The 20,890-nt window shown below is 42.7% G+C and overlaps 1 protein-coding gene across 7 annotated transcripts in view; it reads right to left on the bottom strand.

The window, feature by feature from the left end:
* LOC127412971 (protein diaphanous homolog 2-like) overlaps window positions 1-20,890 on the bottom strand; it is a 625,488-nt gene that overhangs the window by 79,005 nt on the left and 525,593 nt on the right. For all 7 annotated transcript variants that reach the window (XM_051649717.1, XM_051649721.1, XM_051649722.1 and 4 more), the window contains one exon: window positions 14,441-14,576. In XM_051649717.1, the coding sequence (XP_051505677.1) occupies window positions 14,441-14,576 (136 nt within the window). The remainder of the gene's footprint in view (window positions 1-14,440; window positions 14,577-20,890) is intronic.

Genomic DNA, 20,890 nt, shown 5'->3' with positions numbered 1-20,890 from the left:
TTTCCATCATCTTTCCTGTCGACACACCCCTTCCAAAGTCCCAACACGGCAACTCGAGTATCATCTATAATTCCGAGTTTCCTGACAAATGGAACACCTGTGTTGCAAACACTGTTGTTTTCCTTTCTATTACTGCCATTAACTTTCTTCTCCAAGGGTTTAGGCTTTGACAATGTGATTTCTGGGCTCTGTTAGGAGCTTAATTATTTCTGAGTGACTACGGAGTGGCTCTCCAGGTCCAAACTCTTGACAAGGAATTATCTGAATGTAGATCACCCATGGCTGCAAATTAATGACATGCAACAATGTGAACGTGCTCAGAGAACTGGAAGGTGGTGGAGGGAAAGAAGGATTCTCAGATGTATCCTCTCATTTCTACTATGGCCTGAGGGTGAGACAGCTAAATTAAATTAAAGAGGCTTAAAGTGATTAGGATATTTAGTGCTACCCTAATTGGGATGGCTACACAAAACAGTATTAGAAAAATAAAAAGTTAAGAAAAAAAAAAAAAGATGTATGTTTGAAGATGCAACTCCAAGGAAATATTCCAAAAAGGAAAATTGGTGAGATGAAAATGAAATTATTATCATGGAATAATCATGGCCTCTGTAGCTCTTTTCCAAAACATAGTGAGCTGCCTACGGAATCAGCATTTTACGGTAAGATGGCAAACAAAGGGAGAGAAATGTTTCTTAAAGCTGAAATGTGTAATTTCTGTGCCAATAGTGCCACAGAACAGAATTTCAAAAATAAACACTGTTGTCAAACTGCTTTCCGAACACAAACAAAAAGATAGCACCTCCTGTACCTCACATGAGTCAATGTTGTTACGTCGGGCTGGACGGGTCGCTCAAAACAAACATGCAAATTTTTATAGCATCACAGAGACACGGTGTTTACAGTTTTCGAGAAAATTAACCTATAAATGGCTTACTTTTAGTTGTCTCTACATATTAAGCTGGGATAGAAGAAAGAATTTTAACACCAAAAAAGCTACACATTTCAGCTTCAAAAATATACTTAGAATACATTCAGTACTGAAATTAAATCTAATTAAAAATCAACTATTTTACCCAATATTTGTTTGGCATATGTATTAGGGAACCACATCGATTCTAGAAATGTGTCCCGCTTATGATCGTTAGCTTAGCAAAATGCTAACTGCAAACTCTATAAGAACTAATTATGAATAGATGCTGTCTTCAAGTGGACCTGGGAAGCTCGTACCTCCAAGTTGGGCATTCATTACTATGACATGTCACACATTCAAGTGGGATACAAAATAAGGCAGAAGCCGAACTCAACAAATGCACAATGAACGATGGCAAAAGCTCATTTTCTGTTGTACTGGTGAATAAACATAAGTGAATTACATGCATCACTCATGCACAACTTTTTGATAATGCATGGTATCTAACAAATAATTAGTTAATTTGCTTAAAACTAACCGTGAATGGTGAGTCACTAGTTGACTGTCATAAACAAAAACAAAATATTTTGAAATAAAGTACAGAAGTTGGAATAATTTTTCAAAATCATTTGTTTCCATCATCTTTCCTGTCGACATGCCGCTTCCAAAGTCCCAACTCGGCAACTCGGGTATCATCTACAACTCCATGTTTCCCACTCATAAATATGACATCACTGGGTCATTCATGTGCTCAGAACTCGTAATTACGATACTTCCGTGTCCACTTGAAGGGCACAAGAGTCTCCCATGTGGAACGTTATTTAAATGGCATGCAGAGTTGTGACCTATGTAGAGCGATCTGAATCAACTTATGAGGTTCCATCTCTGTTAAGATGCCTTCTTAAAAGCAGCTTCCTAGGTAAATAGAATGCAGCAAGGCAGTTCATAGGTTTCAGAACAGACTCTATATGTCTATAGCTTTTTGCTTCAGAAAGTTTCAAATTTATTTCTCCAATCTGTAGTCAGAGAGACAATACTGATGGAAATATGGTGGATTTCCTGGATGTCACCATGACTTACACAGATGCTTATCTCTGTAAATCAGTTACTTCAGTCCTTGCATGTGAGATATTTAGAGACGACTAACTCGTCACTGGTCAGACTGATGGTAAAATTTGCCATGCTATCATTGCCTTAAGGTACACAACTGTCCTGCAGCTGATACGGCACAATCTAATATGTGGTTATTTATTAGAATTGATGCACTACAACAGATAAGCTCCATGCCCTTGTTGGTGTCTTTCAAGGTAACCACAAAAATTCACAATGCCAGCAGTCATGCACTCCAAGATTTCCTGAGTGGAAATTGCTCATGCCTGGGATCCAGCAGGCTTGAGATGTAACATGTTGTTCTTCAAAAAAGGAAGGAGCTTCCTGACAGATGGTGTAAATAACACTGAAGAGCTGATGGGGAGAGCTGATATGCATATAGGACAGAAGCTCATTTCTCTGCACCAAGACTGTAGCCTGCAGACAGCCCAGATTTAATATGATAGCTAAAATACAGATAATGACATTCCATACCCGGCTCAGCATTACACAGCATTACTTATCTGATCCACTTATTCATAATGACCAATGTGGTAGATGGCATATCACAATGACTAATTAAAAATAGGGCTGTCAATTAGGGAAAAGGCAGTGGGGTGTGTGGCTCTTCATGGTTTTCTGCTTGCGTCATAAATATTAACATATTCTAAAGTCACAACCTTTAACAGAATTACCTTTTGGCAGGGGACCTGCATACTTTTACTGCACCTACAGTACTGGACTAGATCAAAAGGCCTACACTGATCTGTGTGTTCAATTTCTTAAACATGAAATGTTTTATTTCCAGTGTTGGGTGTTATCCAATTACAAATTAATTAGTTACTGTAATATAATTACTTTTTAATCAAAATATAGTGTAATGCATTACATTTTAAATTCTTGTCAAATTACAGTTACTGACTTTCAATTAATATAATTACTTTTAAGTACATTATAGGGCAGGGGTGGGTAACTTTTTTGGTATAGGGGCCACATCGGCTTTAAGTAGTGCATGGGGGGCCACATTGTACTCCTTTTGAGATACAGTGTTCCTCGTTTATTTGGTTCTTGTATCTTTTAAGCCCGGAAATGTTGTGTATTCCATTTTATGAAGTGTATTTGTGACTAATGGGACTATTCTGCAATTGCCTAAAGTATTGTATTGCTCTACAAAGGTAGATACTTTTCTATCAGTCATAAAAAAAAAAAAAAAAAAAAATGAATAAAGGCTGAGCATAATTATAAAATATTATTTTACCATCCCTACTTCCCTGGTAATTTATTATTCAATTTAACACTCTCTACATCAGGGATCTATTTTAATAAATAAAATTTAATTAAAAGTTAAAATGATTTTAATGTTTGTTGTAAAGTGTGCCAGTTAAGTTATTTTTTCTCAAAACATTACCCGTTTAAGCGCTAAAAGGATCATGATGTACAACTTAATAAAACAGACTGCATGACTATGATAAATGGTCACTGCAAGAGTTAGATTAAAATACAGGTGCAAGTGACTTTTCTAAATTGCACAAATAAAAAACACATTTCTTTATCACTAAGAAAGTTTGCCTGCAAACTTAGTAGCACCAAACAGAACAAGCAGCCTCAAGAATGGACACAGAGTGGCCATATAACACCTTTCCTTGAGCAGAATATCGCACTAGATATCGCTAAATTTGGTAGAGAGGTAGAGAGCTAGAAAGAGCGCGTGCATGGTTCCCAGATTAAACAAGTATAACATTAGGCGGAATATTTCCAATTTGCTCAAGTATTAATCTCTAATTGGGGGGTTTGCATCTCAAATCTGGCAACCCTGAGAATGTTAAACCTTTGTGGAGGCATGTTAGATCCCAATGCAAGATAACTGAAATATAAAAAAATAAAAAAAAGTTTTTAGGAAAAACCAGACACGGACCAGATTAAACCATGTGGCGGGCTGTAAATTGCCCATGTCTGCTATAGGATTATGCTTATTTCTAAAATATTATTTATGTAGAATACATGAATTATGGCCCCGTAACGAGTCATTGTGAAGGAGATATGTGAGGTTATGAGTGTATGACTTGTGTGTAACAATGAACAAGGAAGAAATATAGATATTATTTTGACTTTGTTCAGCGGAAAAGTGTTTTAGAAAGTAACTTAAAAGTAAAGTAATTAGTGTTGCGATTGCTTTTTCAATGAAGTAATTAGTAAAGAAATCTGATAACAATTTATATAAATAAATAGTAATTTGTAGTGGGTTACTATGTTTAAGAAATTTATCCATCACTGGCCATTTTTATACTACTTGTTTGAGCAGTCTGACTGGCCAGTGCTCAACCAACGACCTGTGCTTGGGGTGGGGATACGTGTTTGTCCGAGCAATGGGGGAAGTGTTTGAAACTTGTTTAAAAACAGTTATTATATTTGAAATTCTGTTTGGTTCTGTTTAGTGGCACAGAAATGACCCATTTAACCTTTAGAGATAATATATTTTTTTTGCTTACAAACACAATACTGAACTTAGGCTGTAAGCTACACAGATATAATAACAAATAAATCTATTGACTGTCTGTTTGCGACTGAGGGTAGTGAATGAATTGTAATGGGTTATAGAAAATGTAGACATAAAGCCTTGTATTCAATCAGAAACACACCAACAGACAGACCTTATGAACTCTGGGCAACCACACAGATAATGACAGCTATCATCATATATAAGACAATTCAAAACAATAAACTAATCTTCCTTTTAATCCTTTAATCTGATACTTATTTTTTTCCAACACTTTTGTGGAAAATAAAGCGACTTTCTTTCGGACTCCAGCAGATGTGTGCCAGTCTTATTTAACAACATCATTTATTATACCGCCTGGTTTTATATGCCCCATGGATGATGCAATTCACGATGACTCAGCGAGTGACCGGAATCAACAACAACATACTCTCTTTTCTACCTGACCTTTGGATTAAAATCACCTGTAGTAAAAAGATGATAACAACAAAATAATAAAAAAGAAGAAAGTTAAGTCTATCTCAAAGAGTTGCATTTGTAAGGATGTCTCTCTCCATGTGACAACTTTTTAGAATTCGATTTCCATGATTTTTGCATGACTTTAACTGTTTGTGATTACTGGATAAGAATTATATCTATATGATTAAAAATCATTTAATTGAGCCTAAACTATCCTTGTCAATTAAAGGAATGTTCCGGGTTCAGCAATTGTCACATAATGTTGATTACCACAAAAATGTATTTCGACTCGTTCTTTCTTTCTTTCTTTTTTAAAGAAAAAGCAAAAATCTGGATAACAGTGAGGCATTTACAATGGAAGTGAATGGAGACAATGAAAGTGAATGTGGCCAATTTTTGGAGGGTATAAACACATAAATGTGAAGCTTATAATTTTATAAAAGTGCTTGCATTAATTCTTCTGTTAAAACTTGTGTGTTATTTGAGCTGTACAGTTGTTTAAATTGTAATTTTTACAGTCGTTTTAGGGTTTGTTGTCATTACATGGTAATGGTAACGAAGTTGTAAAATTGGCTATAACTTTAAACATTTTATCACACTAAAATCATGTTTACATGCATATCTTTTATGTCGTGTGGCTATACTTTAGAAACAGTGAGTATTTTAATGTTCAAATATTGGTCCCCATTCACTTTCATTATAAGTGCCTCACTGTAACCCAGATTTCTGCTTTTTTTTAAGAAAAGGAGGAACGAGTCAAAATTAATTTTTGTGGTAATTAACATTATGCCACAAATGCTGTCGATTAAGCTTAAATTGTACTGAACCCGGAACATTCCTTTCAAGTAGAGTTTAGCGTAACTACAATAATCCATATCCACTATGCTGTGAAATTGACTTTTTCAAGCCTGGAAATCACAATTGTAAAATTCCATGATATTTCCAGGATTTCCACAACTGATGTGAGCAAAATGTAAATATTTTTAGAGGGCTGTAATCAAAAAGAAAGAGTGGACAGAATTTATCCTTTCGTTAATAGAAGATGTGCTGTGTTTGTTACTGAACTGGTTCAGATAAACAGAATAATTGGGCTGGGTCATGTCTCTGTTTGACCTCAGCCAAAACATGCCTCCACTGAGCCAAACATGTAACGTTATATTTGTAAAAAATAGCAGGGTAAATGTTGGTAGGGTAAATCCTCACATACTTAGAAAAATAGACACAAATATATATGTGGTATATGTGTCTTATGCCATGCCTTATTCAGCTCAAAGATAGCATGGGTGCTTTGTGTGGCTGTTGAAATGTGAATGGTTTTGTCTTGGGCCAGTGTAAAACATGTGGGTAAAAACACTTGTAGTGACCCTCAACCATGACCCTGGAATGCCAGAAGGCCAAAATTCAGAACAGGCAGACACACAAGTGGTGGATAAGTTCTTGGAATTTGCATGCCACTCTCCTCCCCCGGACATACGGCTATAAAAGAAGATGGCGTGCACCACTCATTCAGATTTATGCTGAGGAGCCGATAGAAAGTCCCAGCCATGTCAGCGGCCAGTTCAGCGCCGTGGCAGGAGGGACACAACATCTCGTTCCTTCCATCAAGGAACAGAGGTTACATCAATAACCAAGACATTCCCTGTCTGTCACTTACACGACGTTGTGTCAATGTAGTGACACTAGGGGTTCCTATAGGAAACGCTGCAGGCGCTGAACTGTGTCATAAGGTACAGAAGAGTGGACATGGGCAAGCTGCTGCATGCCTCGCAGCAAGCACTCAACCACGTCGTGACCTTCCAGCGAGTTAGGTAAGGCGTCTCCCTCGTCCTGTTAAGGGGGGAGGAGGCACTTACCCAAGTAGGCTACCGGCGGTGCCTTTCCTGATTTGCTGTTAAGCAATTTCCCGCTGAGCACTTTCTAGAATAGCGCTGGGAAGCACTCTTCCCTCTCCAGGAAGGAGAGCACTACGGAGACCACATCCTAACGGAGGGAGGTTAACATGTGGAGAATACCTCACATGGACTTACCAACAGGTAAGTTCACATATGGAATGATACCACCAGAGGACCCTATCTACAAAGAGGGTATGCAGCCACAGTGGCCGAGGAAGAGAAAGCTCTGGCAAGGGGAAACACAGGTTTCACCTTAGGGGAAACTGAACAGTGGAAACTCATCATACGGGATTACCAAGGGGGAATCACCATGCATGGAGCACTGAGCCCGAGCACACGGGCTCACCTGAAAAGGGGCATACCATGAGTACTGGGCTTGTTGTCATTACTCCTCCGCCGAGTTCGTCACCGAACAGTGCTTAAGAATTAAAGAGGTGTCCGGGGTTCACCGAATACGGGGAACTGTTGTGGACAAAAAGGCACACATTATCACCTTTGAAAAAGGGGAAAGGCACAATTCAAGCGGTACACACAACCAGCCGCGCGGTCTACCTGCTGTTACCGTGTAACACTCGGGTCTAAACCGGGTCTATGCATAGGTTATAAAACCTTGCAAAGGTATGGGTGTAGCCCAACCCGCAGCTCTGCATATGTCTGCTAGAGAGGTCCCCCTTGCCAGTGCCCTGGAGGACGCAACACCTCTAGTGGAGTGCACCAGGACTCCCAAGGTGAATGGCAAGTCCTGAGATTGGTATACAAGAGAAATGGCATCCACAATCCAATGGGTTAGCCTCTGCTTGAAGACAGCTTTCCCCTTTTGCTGTCCTCCAAAACAGACAAAGAGCTGCTCCGAGCATCTAAAGCTCCATGTACAGTCCAGATAGATTCACAGGGTGCAAACTGGACACAGCAACGACAAGGCCAGGTCTTCCTCCCCAGAAGGGAGTGCTTGCAGTTTCACCACCTGGTCCCGAAAAGGAGTGGTGGGAACTTTGGGTACGTAACCGGGCTGGGGTCTCAAGATCACTGAGAGTGTGCCTGCCCAAACTCCAGGCATTCTCTGGTAACAGAGAGCACCTGCAGGTCCCCCACCCTCTTGATGTAAGTGAGCACCACCAGGAGGGCCGTCTTCAGAGACAAAATACTGAGCTCGGCCTGCTCCAGGGGCTCAAAGGGGGCTCTCTGTAGGGCAGGTAGGACCACAGAGAGATCCCAAGAGGGAATCAGGCACAGTCTAGGAGGATTCAACCTCCTCGCGCCCTTGAGGAACCTGTTGATCAGGTCGCGCTGTCATGAGGGCCTCCTGTCCAGTGTGTCGTGGTAAGCTGCTATGGCAGCCACGTAAACTTTCAGGGTAGAGGGAGACAGCCGTCTCTCCAGCCCTTCCTGAAGGAAAGACATCACAGACCCGACGGCACATCTCTGTGGGTCTTCCTCATGCGAAGAACACCAGTTCGTGAAGAGACTCCACTTCAAGGCATACAGCCGCCTCGTAGAGGAGACTCTGGCCTGAGTGATCGTGCTTACCACCACTGGTGGAAGACCCGCTAGGTCTTCCACGTCCCGTCCAGGAGCCAGATGTGGAGATTCCAGAGGTCCGGCCATGGGTGCTGGAGCGTGCCCTGCCCCTGAGTGAGAAAGTCCTGCCTCAGGGGAATACGCCAGGAAGGTGCTACTACCAGGAGCATCAGATCCGAGAACCAAGTCCGGTTGCGCAACGAACAGGCCTTGCTACTTGTCCTCCCTGACTTTGCACAGGGTCCGTGCAATGAGGCTCACTGGAGGAGATATACTTGCGCAGCCCCCGAGGCCAGCTGTGTGCCGAGGCACCCAGGCCGAGGGGAGCCTCGGACAGGGAGTGCCAAAGGGGGCAGTGAGAGAACTTTTGGGAGGCAAACAGGTCTACCTGCACCTCCCCGAATCTCTCCCAAATCAGCTGGACTATGTGGGGGTGGAGTCCCAACTCCCCACGAAGCGTTACCTGCCGTGAGAGCACGTCCACTGCACAGTTGAGGATGCCCGGAAGGTGAGTGGCTCGCAGCAACTTCAACGTCTGCTGATTCCAGAGGAGGAGGCAGCAGGAGAGTTGCGACATGCGACTCGAGCATACGCTGCCTTGGTGGTTTATGTACGCCGCAGTCGTTGTGTTGACGAAGCCTCCGCAGGGCCAGAAATTCCGCCAGCAACTGTCCAGAGCCCCAAGACTGCCTGCCCGTTGCACACGGTGCCCCAGCCCGAGTTTGAGGTGTCTGTCGTGACCACGACAGAAACGGCAGGTCCGACCAAGGGCTGAAAGTCTGACGGCACTGCGGTGTGATGGTCACACGCTGGGTGCCGTGGCGCCATGCCCACCTCGGGACTCGAGTCTGTAGCCAGTGCTGAAGCGGTCTCATATGCATCAACCCGAGGTGGAGAACCGCTGCTGAGGATGGCATATGTCCCAGGAGCCTCTGAAATTGTTTCACTGGCACCCCTACCATCTGCCTGACAGGTCAGCACTGATTGAGCATGTTTGGTCATAAGATGTGCCTTGAGAGTGACCGAGTCCAACTCCATACCGAGAAAAGAGATGCTCTGCACAGGGGAGAGCTTGCTCTTCTCCCAGTTGGCCCGAAGCCCGAGTCGGTCGAGGTGCTGAAGCACAAGGTCCCTGTGCACCACAATATATCTCATGAGTGAGCTAGGATTAGCCAGTCGTCGAGATAATTGAGAATGTGAATGCCCTTCTCCCTCAGCGGGGCCAGGGCAGCCTCTGCGACCTTGGTAAAGATGCGAGGGGACAGGGACAGACTGAAGGGGAGGACCTTGTACTGGTATGCTCATCCCTCGAAGGCAAACCGAAATGTCTGTGTCAAGGAAGGATCGATACGTGAAAGTACGTGTCCTTCAGATCAATGGCCGCGAACCAATCCTGATGTCGTACTGATGCCAGGATGCACTTCTGCGTTAACATCTCGAACAGAAGTCTGTGTAAGGCTTGCAGATCCAAGATTGGCCACGACCCTCCCCCTCTCTTGGGCACGATAAAATAAGGGCTGTACAAGTCCTTGCGCAACTCGGCTATGGGGATGGGCTCTATTGCTCCCTTCACCAGAAGGGTGGCAACCTCCGCCTGGAGGACGGAGACACCCTTGCCCCGCACCGTAGTGGAGAGGATGCCACTGAACCTGGGCGGGTGTCTGGCAATCTGGATCGCGTAGCTGAGGTGAATTGTCCTGATGAGCCACAGCGAGGGGCTAGAGAGCGCTAACCAGGCCTCCCGATTCCGGCACCTAGGGGATGACTGGAATTACCGTGCCCGGGCGGGGTGGTTCGCGGCAAGGCAGAGCAGGCGTCTCACCTAGAAGACAGCCCAGGGGGGACGTGCTGCTCCGCAAGCCCGCAACGGTGGCCAGTGACTGGGGCAGACGAGCGATCCTAGAGACCAGCACATTTACCTGTTCACCGGCTGTCTCTTGACGGAGAACGAGGGAATGGGAGGTACTCGCGTTCGCCTGATTCACCGAAAATACTTCCAGCACCTGCCGTTGTGAGCGCACTGACCCAGGGAATGAGGAAACTGCTGTTTTACTGACCATGTGGGTGCTGAGGCCCAGAGGGCACCCGGTGATATAATACTTACCATGCGCTGGCCCAGGGGCGATGGTGGGGCTGGAGAGTTCACCCGGGCCAAACCGGTCGGAGTCAGTCACCTCATCCCCGGGTTGCCCATGCCAGGGCTGCCTCAAAGCCCGTCCGGGCTTCTTGGAGGCCAGCTGACGGGCAGGTGGAGCTGACTTCCCGCAGGAGGATCTTCTTCTCTGAGGCCAGCATACAGGCTCTGATGATACGGGAGCCGGGGCCGGCATTGCAGGGGAACAGCTCTGGCGAGAAGCAGACGGGTGCGGGACTTTGGAGGCCTGAAGGCGGCCGAGTCGCACCGTGGCAAAATGTGCTTAATCGCATTGGCCTGCTTCCTCACCATCGACAACTGATGGGTGAAATCCTCGACGGTGTTGCCAAAAAGCCCCCCTTGGGAGATGGCCGCATCAAGAAAGCGGACTTCCTCGGCATCACGCATCTCCGCAAGGTTGAGCCACAGGTGCTGCTCTTGGACCACAAGAGTGGACATCGTCTGGCCCAGGGCACGTGCCGTGACTTTCGTCGATTGCAGTATGCAGTTCCTGCATCAGCCCTGGGTCGGTTCTACCCTCGTGCAGATCTTTCAGCGCCTTGGCCTGGTGGACCTGCAGGATGGCCATGGCGTGCAGGGCGGAAGCGACTTGACTCGTGGCCTTGTAAGCCTTCGTCATTAATGAGGAAGGGAACTTACAGGCCTTGGAAGGGAGCCTTGGTTGGTCGCGCCAGGTGGCTGCACCCTGCGGGCATAAATGCACCGCTACGGCGCACTCTAACTGGGGGAGCTCAACATATACCTTAGCCGCTCCACTATTGAGTGGCAAAGCATGTACGGGCAGAAAAAGGTGCCTTCCATGACTTCATTAGCTCCACATGCACTTTCGGGAAGAAAGGCACCGGGGCGGTGCACGGCTGTGAGTCGCGCTCTGAGCCCAGAAACCAATCATCCAGCCACGAATACTCAGGGCAGGGTGGAGGGTTCCACTTCAGCCCGAAGTTTGCAGCCGCCCGGGTAAGGACGGCTCATCCTGTGCTCTACTGCCCGTGGGCGGGAGCTCAGAAGATTTGTCTGCTTCCAACAGCAGAGGCCCACCCTCCGATGCTGCGACCGAAAGCTCATCCTCGTTGCGAGCCGCAAACTACACATTAAATCGCCCTGAGGCGGACCGCCTGTATCGCTCGACAGCTCTTCCAGATAGAACGAGCGTGCTGGGGGATGGGAGGTCCGCTGGGGTTGAGCCGTTGAGAATGCTCCCATGTCCACATCCAGATCGCCCACGGTGCTTGCCGACCCGGCTGGCTGAGCATCAGCCCAGGATGGAGTGGGTTGAGGAGCAGCCGCAGTGGCTCCTTGCTTCATGAAGAAGGAAGTGAGCCGCGACCGCAATGTTCTGTTGGGCATGTTCTCGCAATGAGAACTTAACCCTTCCACGAAAGCTGCCTCGGCGTGCTGGTGCCCCAAACACTCGAGACAGATTTCATGGCTGTCCGGAGTGGAGAGATAACGGCCACATCCAGTAGCGCAAATGCAGAAGGACATCGTTAAAAAGATGCCAAGCGTTTGCGTGAGCTCTTTTAGAAGGAAATGTTCACTTTTGAATATACTCTTTTAGCACCTGCGGACTCAGCCACCGAAGCACCCAGGGGAAGCACAACACACGACCGTGCGAGGGTGACCGCTGATATGCGCTGTAAAATCCAGCAGCGTAAGCGAAAGGTGAGAGCACGAACACAAGCATGCATTCGGCTTCGAAGAAAAAATCTGAATGAGTGGTGCACGCCATCTCCTTTTATACCCGTATGTCCGGGGGTGGAGAGTGGCATGCAAATTCCACTCGCCAATTCTCATTGGCCTTTTCTATTTTAAGCAAAGGTGATTGGGGCTCTCAAGATCGAACCCCTAGTGTCACTACATCGACACAACATCGAGTGAGCGACAGACAGGGAACTGATTTTAATTATATTTGCTGTTAGACACCCAGCTTAGCTGCCGAATGGTATTCAATTAGGGCGGGATTGAGTTAATTAATGTTTCCTCTGTCTAATACGTAGATTTTTTTATTTTGTTTTATTGTGAATAACAAAACAATCTTTACAGTTTTATAATTTAATGTTCTAAGATAAATATATATATACATACACAAAAATAATTATCTCGTTGTGTTTTTTTTTTCTTGTGTGAAAAATAAATGCTTCCCAGAATAAAAATTGAAACTGTTTCAAATTACTGCATTATTTCACCACCTTTCTGCAGGTGATCAAAAACAGCAGGTGAAATCTGTATTCCCATCTGACAGAAAAACAGGCAGCTGCTGACAAGATGGAAAACATACAGAATATAGCTACATATGTACAGTATTTCAAACAAAGCTGAAAATCATCTAAAATTTATAATAACTTCCATTATTAACGCAAACAACTGTTACAAGAACATTATATAATGCTTCCATGCAATTAATAATGTACATTCACATAGTAAGAAATGTTCTGAAACTTTGCTTGACATCTCTTCATACATATTCATATTTGACTGAATAGAAATGGCTTGATCTCCATTATGCTTATCAATGAATTATTAATGAAAGTTATTATATTGTGTCCAATGTACAACAAAACCTTGCCATGTGTTGTTACTGTCAGTTTCTCACTGAAAATCTATTGATGAGTATAGTTAGTAAAATACAGCAGTTCACTGATAGACTTATTATGGACTATCATAGAGGAAGAGCTAGTTTGCATAAGGTATTCTTGACAACACCATAGGGTTTGTTATCCACTGTCTTTCCATCTGCATTACGGAATGCTCAGCATTCAATGTGGTCACTTCTTCAGAAACTAGCATGCATCAGTCATCCTGTACTGATTCTGATTCTGTACAGCCACACAGAGCTGAAGTTCTACATGAATTATTTTTTTTTTTTTTTTTTTTTTTTCAGATGTAAGGCCAGTGAGAAGTTCTGGGCTCAGTGTGACATTTTAAGTTAGTAGCTTGTCGGCCAGAGGCAGAAATTTCTGTCTCATTGTAAGGATCAGAATAGTACAGTACAGTGAGTACTCTACATCTCTAATAGCAAGAATTTGTCCTGAATTTGCAAGCTGTATGAGACATCTTGAAACACCCTTTTCTTTTTTTCTTCCCTTTATAAACTAGACTCTTTAAAACACAATTTAGCAGGGGTTATATACACACAGACCTTGAAATATGGTGAAAAGAGCACAATTTCTACTTCAAAACCATTCAGTTTCTCATTCTAAACTGAATTAAGCTATTGTGAGAGTGGCCTCTTTTCATTGTGGAATAATGCAGGAAACCAAACGAGCTCGCACAAACTTAAGAGTTAACTCTCAACTCCATTTGCAGGGCTAAAGGCAATCAGCCAATCCATTATCTGTCTGCTCTACAAAAACAGTGAGCATGTGAACCTGAGAAGCTTATCTTTACATGTGACCTACATCCTGTCTGGCAGTGGCCTGTCAGTTTGGCCCCATGGTCACAACAAAGTCATGCATCAAAGTAATCTACATAAATGTTAGTTCTACTCATAATCCATTTATTTACAGTACATTTTACATGTGTGCATCTGGCAGACAGTTTTATCCTAATTGGAGACAAAGTATAATTTTTTTCTGTATGTGTGTTCCCTAGGAATCTAATCCATGACCAGTTAATTAAAGTATTAATATTTAATTGTTTGGGTAACAAATGTTACTATAAAATGGATAGTTCTGACTCTAAATTAAAACTGGAAGAGCCATGTTCGAAGCCATTGCACAATGACTATAAACAAATATTCTCAGTGAGGTCTAATCTGTCTGTACATTTAATGTGCGTGAACATGAAGAAAAGAGTGTGATTTTTCACAGCTGAAGTGTGGCCCTGTCCCTCCATCACAGCCACCACCCCTGCAGTGCTCAGCACTGTGTGAAATGGTATTCTGGGCTGCAGTCAGTCCCAGAGGTGCAGAAGTGCCGTACCTTTGTTCATGTCAATCAGCTGTTTCTTCTTCTGCTGTCTCTCTTGCTTCTCTCGCTCAGCCTTCTCCTTTGCTAGCTTGGCTCTCTTGATCTTCTCCTCCAGCTCCCTCTTCTTGTGGTTCTCCCGCACAGCATCCTGAAGTGTCGGAGAGAGAGAGAGAAAAGAGAGGGCAAATGAGAAAAATGTGGAAGAGTGGATCAATTCCAGCACAATAAGTTGTCCAGAAGCACAATTCTAACAGCACACATGCATTGAACAAATACCACAGGCAGGACTTCATTATATGCAGTGACACAGACTCTAGTAACACATACTCTACAATGGTGACTCATCATCATTCTGACTGCACCAAACACCTATATTGCTATGATCTTTGACTGCAGAACTCCACAGAACTCACACATCTATCATTCACAAAGTTCTACACATTCCCTGTACCTTGAATGTTGGTTTATTACATATTTTGGCTAATTTTATTATTATTTTGGCTATGACTCGGAACACTCAGCTCTATTTAACATGATTTTATGATTATCCATTCCACAAATTTCTGCAGGTTTCCCCCCAAAATCTGTGAAAATAATGTCTGCAAATTCCAGCCTGAACGAGAAGGATATAGGTGCAGGCAAAGCTTCAAAAAGGGGCAGGAGCTCCAAACCACTAGCAAAGATATAGGACGCCCTTAAACTAACCTTTTCCCTAAACGTGAGTGGAAATGACGCCACCTTTTGGAGTAACCCCAGCCTCTTTTGGAGATTCCGCCACCATTTGGAATATCTCCGGCCTGCGGCTATACCTACTAGGCTTGAACTCACAAAAATTACATGACTGTGGTGAAAGTTTTGCAGAATTATATTATTTGGTTCCTTACAAGTATTGCAGCAGTTCCGAGGTAAAATGTCCACTGAGTGGCGCTTAAAGCGAGTTACATTTTTTCCCACACAGTGTAGGCTTTTAAGGTTAATACTCAAGTTTTAGATCCACAAAATCTTCTTCCCTACCCTAAACCTTAAACCTAAACCTAATCAATAATGTCATGAAAAAGCAAGTGTGCCAAAAAACGCAATTTCTTGAGCAACCATGCCATTTTGTGGTGCTTCTATGACCCAACGTGTTGAATTGTGTACTCTTCAGGACTCGTACCCCGGTCCTTTGCTGCAACGCTCAATCAGTTGAGCTGCCGTGCGATCTGAACAAACTCGAACAAGCTTTTAACCCTCTGGGGTTGATGGACGCGTCCAGCTTGATTTTTTCCTCATAACAGCGTCATTTTTGGCCATACAGACAAGTGTAAGACATCATTAGAGACTATAAAGGGTCTACTTTTATTTGTGTACACTCACAATAATAACAAAACCTTGTGCTTTTGTAAAATAAAGAAAATAAACAGGGTGCGCTTTCAGCCATCTCTGTCTCCGCGAGCATCTTTCTGAAACACGTCACAAAAATGAACTGAAACTCCACGAATATTTATCAGACAAACATGAAACATATGTCTAAAGAAAGCTTAAAATGTCTACTTTTAAATAAAACAATTCACTTTTAAAACAAATATTCTCCTGCAATGTAATCTGTATGAAACAAAGCGATGTACAGTTTCTCCTGGCTCAGCTAGTTATCTCTAATGTGATCACACCCACTGGCAGAGGGAGCTATTCATACGGTAATGTACTGAGGCGATCAATGCAAATGGTAAACGCCCCCAACAATGCCTTAAAAAGCAACAAGTCCATTCACTTTTCTGCGTGTTTAGAAGATGGCATGCTACACAGGTGAGGAAGCTCTACAGATGGTCCTGGATAGTGATGAAGAGTTCATGCTTTCCTCATAAGAAGAGCGGGAATCCGACAAAGAACGTTTGCATTTTGAAGAGCGATTTGATCCAGCCGAGGATACAATTTCAGATGAGTAAGTCATTCAGTTTTACTTACATATTAGTTGACATGCTATTTTATATAAACGTACATATTTTACTAGTTGGACTATTTCCAGACTTGCCAGCCAGTATTCAAAGTATTGAAATTTGAAATATGTCCTAATAGGCAAGTTGTAGTTACATTTAAATGTTGTTTCGGCTAAAGCAGGTATTTAAATTGTATGCTGTATGATATAAATATGATATGTAATATGATATAAAAATAATATGAATGTTTAGATTATATTTTAACTAGTGTTTATGCTGCCTCATTATCATCAACGAAGCTTGTGCTTGCAAATATCTGTTCGGGTGTAAATGTGTAAAATGTGCTGTAAATATGCCCATATTAGAAAATCAGCATATTAGAATGATTTCTGAAGATCATGTGACACTGAAGACTGCAGTAATGATGCTGAAAATTCAGCTTTGATCACAGGAATAAATTGCATTTTACAATATATTCAAATAGAAAAGTTATCTTAAATTGTAAAAATATTTCACAATATCACTGTTTTTGCTGTATTTTGGATCAAATAAATGCAGCCTTGGTGAGCAGAAGAGACTTCTTTTAAAAGCATAAAAAATCTTACCAATCTAAAACTTTTAAACTGTAGTGTAGGTCTAAAGTTTTTAAGTAAATTCTTTATGTAAAGAAAATGTATAGTCAGATTACTTCTTTTAACTTAAACTTGATTTTGTTAAGGGAAGATTTGTGGATTGGTCTTTGTCTCCTCAGGTGTGAATCACATCAATATTCATGATCATCCACGCCTCCTCGCTTATGACCTTTCTAACACTAAAAGTGTCTTACAAAAGTTAAATGACTATATTGTTTTGTATGAATGAGTGATCAGGATGGTTTTCACATCATTTTTGTAGCAAAAACTCTAGGCTACAAGATCCAGATCTCAAAAGTCTTGTGAACAAATGTTTAGTATATGTTATATGGCCTTATTTCAGTGACTTAAAATTTGTGTTTTTTCAAAAACCACGCATAAATGTTATTTTCTCAAAAATACAAACATGTACATACATGTTGTTCACATATTATTGTAGCCCAGTTTGTGCTAAATACAGTGTTATCAGACTTTAGCCATTAATATGTTTAAGCAACTGAAAAAAGCACAAATGTCAAGGCATGTCAAAACTTCTCCAGGGCCCAAAACACCCTCAGACCCCAGAGGGTTAAATATAGTTGTTATGTAATGCAAAGGTTAGAATGTATCTCTTTACGAGTCATGCACAATAATAAATGTGTTTAGATTTGTCATAATAGCATTATAGCATTTATAGCGATGCATAATATCATTGAGTGAGGAAAATGGCAAAAAGTAAATGTTTATGAACTGGCCATTGGCAGTTTTACTTGTGATTTGTGTGAAATAAAATTAATTGTTGCTGTAGCGCCTATTTCACCAGGAAACTGCCATGACATGTACAATGAGCAACATAAGAATAATTTTGATTCAATGAGACCAGGTTGCAAGATTCCATCTGGGCCTGCTTATTTGCTACTAAAGGGGACATGGTTGTACCTTTTCTGCAGAGTGAATGAAAAGATGATTGTTGAAAGAGGGAGCAGACAGAGATTGTGTAATTGAATCATCAAGATGGCTCCTGATATCGATGTGAAACCCCCACTGAGTCACAATCTCCATAAGCATTAATGAGGTAGCAGAAAAGACAGCTCCCATCCTAAATACTTCCAGTGACTGCATACCAGGATGTTCAACAGGAAAGGCTGGCCTCATTCTGCCTTCAAGTACTCCTGGGAAGTTCCAACTTACAAGTTCAGAAATTTGAATTATGTTGTGCAAATGACTTTGGAATAAAATGAATAAAATTTTTTAAAAAAGACCAATTTCATATTTCTTTCCCTCTTCCCTTCCTGACAAGAAAAATAAGCCTATTAGACCTAGTGCAATAAATTAAAGAGAGAAAATGATGCAATTTAGTTTATTCTATGTGTTTTATTATTCTTGTTCTGTAGTTGAGTTGCACAAGCCTGTTGTTCCATGTACTGGCGCAATGAGTAGTATTTTCTGGCAAGCTACATTGCTATTGTTCATCAACAGTACACAAAATACATACAAACTAAATTATGCTGCCAACATTCACAATTACAACCTTTCTGAATCAATAGCAATTAATTTCCGGTTCTGCCATGATTCTATAATTGAAAACCCCCATCTCTTAAACTTGGGGCTGAACTAGTTTCCCACTGGCATTCACTGTGCTCTCATCTTGTAAACACGATCATTCCACCTTGACTTGAAGGCACCATACAAACAGGTGGGACAGCTTCCTGTATACTGAGACAAAGAGATATCGGGCACCCTTCTCTCTTCTTCTGTAAATGCCACTGAGGTGTCAGGCAGTATGAAGAGGAAGACAAAGCCGGACTGAAACACGCAGAGGGTACAGCAACGCAGCGGAAGAAAGAGAATAAGCCACTTCTACATAACCTTTCCAGCCTAGCAAAGGTCTCTTCACTCCAGGCCTGCACCACTAACCTGACAGGCCTTGCCTTATAGGGAGAAATGAGTGTTTTGTGTATGATTATGTGTGTGCGTGTCTTGTTCTTTCTTAGTAAGATATAATGAGCGTCGACAGTCTGGCTCTTTTCGACTCCCTTAGGGTTTCCGACGTGCATGTCGTGTTTGGTGCTGAGACACAAGGATTATGTGTACAGTGTGGAGGAGTAGGAAAGTACAGCTCATAATAGTGGTAAATAGTTTAGCTGCCTTCAAGTTCAAGAACAAGTGCCCGCACCATATCTTTTCATGATATGATAAGGGTAGGGTAAGGATAAGTTTATGGCTGATGAAGTGTATGGGTGTGTATATTTATATACACAGATGAGCCAAAACATTATGACCACCTGCCTAATATGCTGTTGGTCCTCCAACAGCATATTAGGCAGGTGATATCTGGGGAATTTGGAGACCAGGGCAACACCTTGAACTCTTCATCATGTTCCTCAAACCATTCCCGAACAATGTGTGCAGTGTGGCAGGAAGCATTATCCTGCTGAAAGAGACCACGGCCATAAGAGGACACCATTGCCATGAAGGGGTGTACCTGGTCTGCAACAATGTTTACGTAGGTGGCACGTGCCAAGTGGACATCCACATAAATGGCCGGATCAAGGGTTTCCCAGAAGAACATACCCCAGAGCATCAAACTCCGTCCAACAGCGTGTCATCTTCCCACAGAGAATCCTGGTGTCATCACTTTCCCAGGTAAATGGCGAACACTTACATGGCCATCCATGAGAGGTAAAAGAAAACAGGACTCATCATACCTTCTACCACTGCTCCAAGGTCCAGTTCTGATGCTCGAGTGCCCACTGTAGAAACTTTCGACGGTGGACAGGTGTCATCATGGGCACTCTGACCGGTATGCAGCTACGCACCCCCATACGCAGCAGGGTGTGATGCACTGTGTGTTGTGACACATTCCTCCCGTAACCATCATTAACATTTTCTGTGACTTGTGCCACAGTAGACCTTTGGTCGGTTCGGATCAGACGGGATAGCCCTCGCGCATCGATGAGCCTTGGGAGCCCAACACCCTGTCGCTGGTTTGTGGTTTGTCCCTCCTTGGACCACTGTTGGTTGGTACTCACCACTGCTGACTGGGAGCACCCCACACACCTTGGCATTTCTGAGATGTTCCCAGTTTTCTGGCCATAACAATTAGGCCCTTGTCAAAGTCGCTCAGGTCTTTACTACTGGTCAATTCTTCAGCATTCAACATGTTGACTACGAGAACTGATTGTTCGCTTACCATCTAATTTACCCAGACCTTGACGTGTGGCCTTGTTAGGAGATGATCAACGTTATTCACTTCACTTGTGAGTGGTCATAATATTTTGGCTCATCGGTGTATGTGATTCACTGCACAGTATGCAAAAAGCATTACATCAAATGAGTAGGACTGTCCGAAAACTCAGTATTCAAGATACAGTAGGTGAACAATACCTGGATCACCCACTGCATCTACTGAGATTCTGAAGTGTGCAATCCTTGGACACTATGCTATTCCATAAGGCCACAGAGTCATCAGATTGGTGTGACGAGAACGGTGAGCCGAGTGGATCTTTTCAAGTGTAAGTGCAATAGGTACTAAAAAAGTGGTTTCTCGTGAATAAATGTTACTTTAATTTTTTAATTGTTGTCAGCATGGGTCAAAGGACAAGGCAAAATGGCAAATGTATGTCTGAAAATGCAAACTACACAACTGCATACCTACAGAATGTACTTCATCAACAGTTGAGTTCTTCATCAAATAACTAATATAAAAGTATAAAAGAGAAATAGAGAGAAAGAAAGAGAGATAAAGAGAGGGAGAGACATAAAGGGAGAGAGGCACCTGTTCGAAAATTGCATGTTGCTGCAAAACAACTGTAAGTCAGCAAAGAATAAACACAAAACTCGTTATCATAAAAAGTAATTGAGTCAGCATGCATATGGCTCTTCCTTAAAGAATGAGAACAGGAATAATTTATTTATATATTTATTTATGCCAC

Source organism: Myxocyprinus asiaticus, chromosome 22 (assembly GCF_019703515.2).
Source record: "Myxocyprinus asiaticus isolate MX2 ecotype Aquarium Trade chromosome 22, UBuf_Myxa_2, whole genome shotgun sequence".
In the NCBI taxonomy this organism is placed as follows: Eukaryota; Metazoa; Chordata; class Actinopteri; order Cypriniformes; family Catostomidae; genus Myxocyprinus; species Myxocyprinus asiaticus.
Note: the sequence above shows the minus strand (reverse complement) of the source record. Positions and strands in the feature narration are given on the sequence as shown.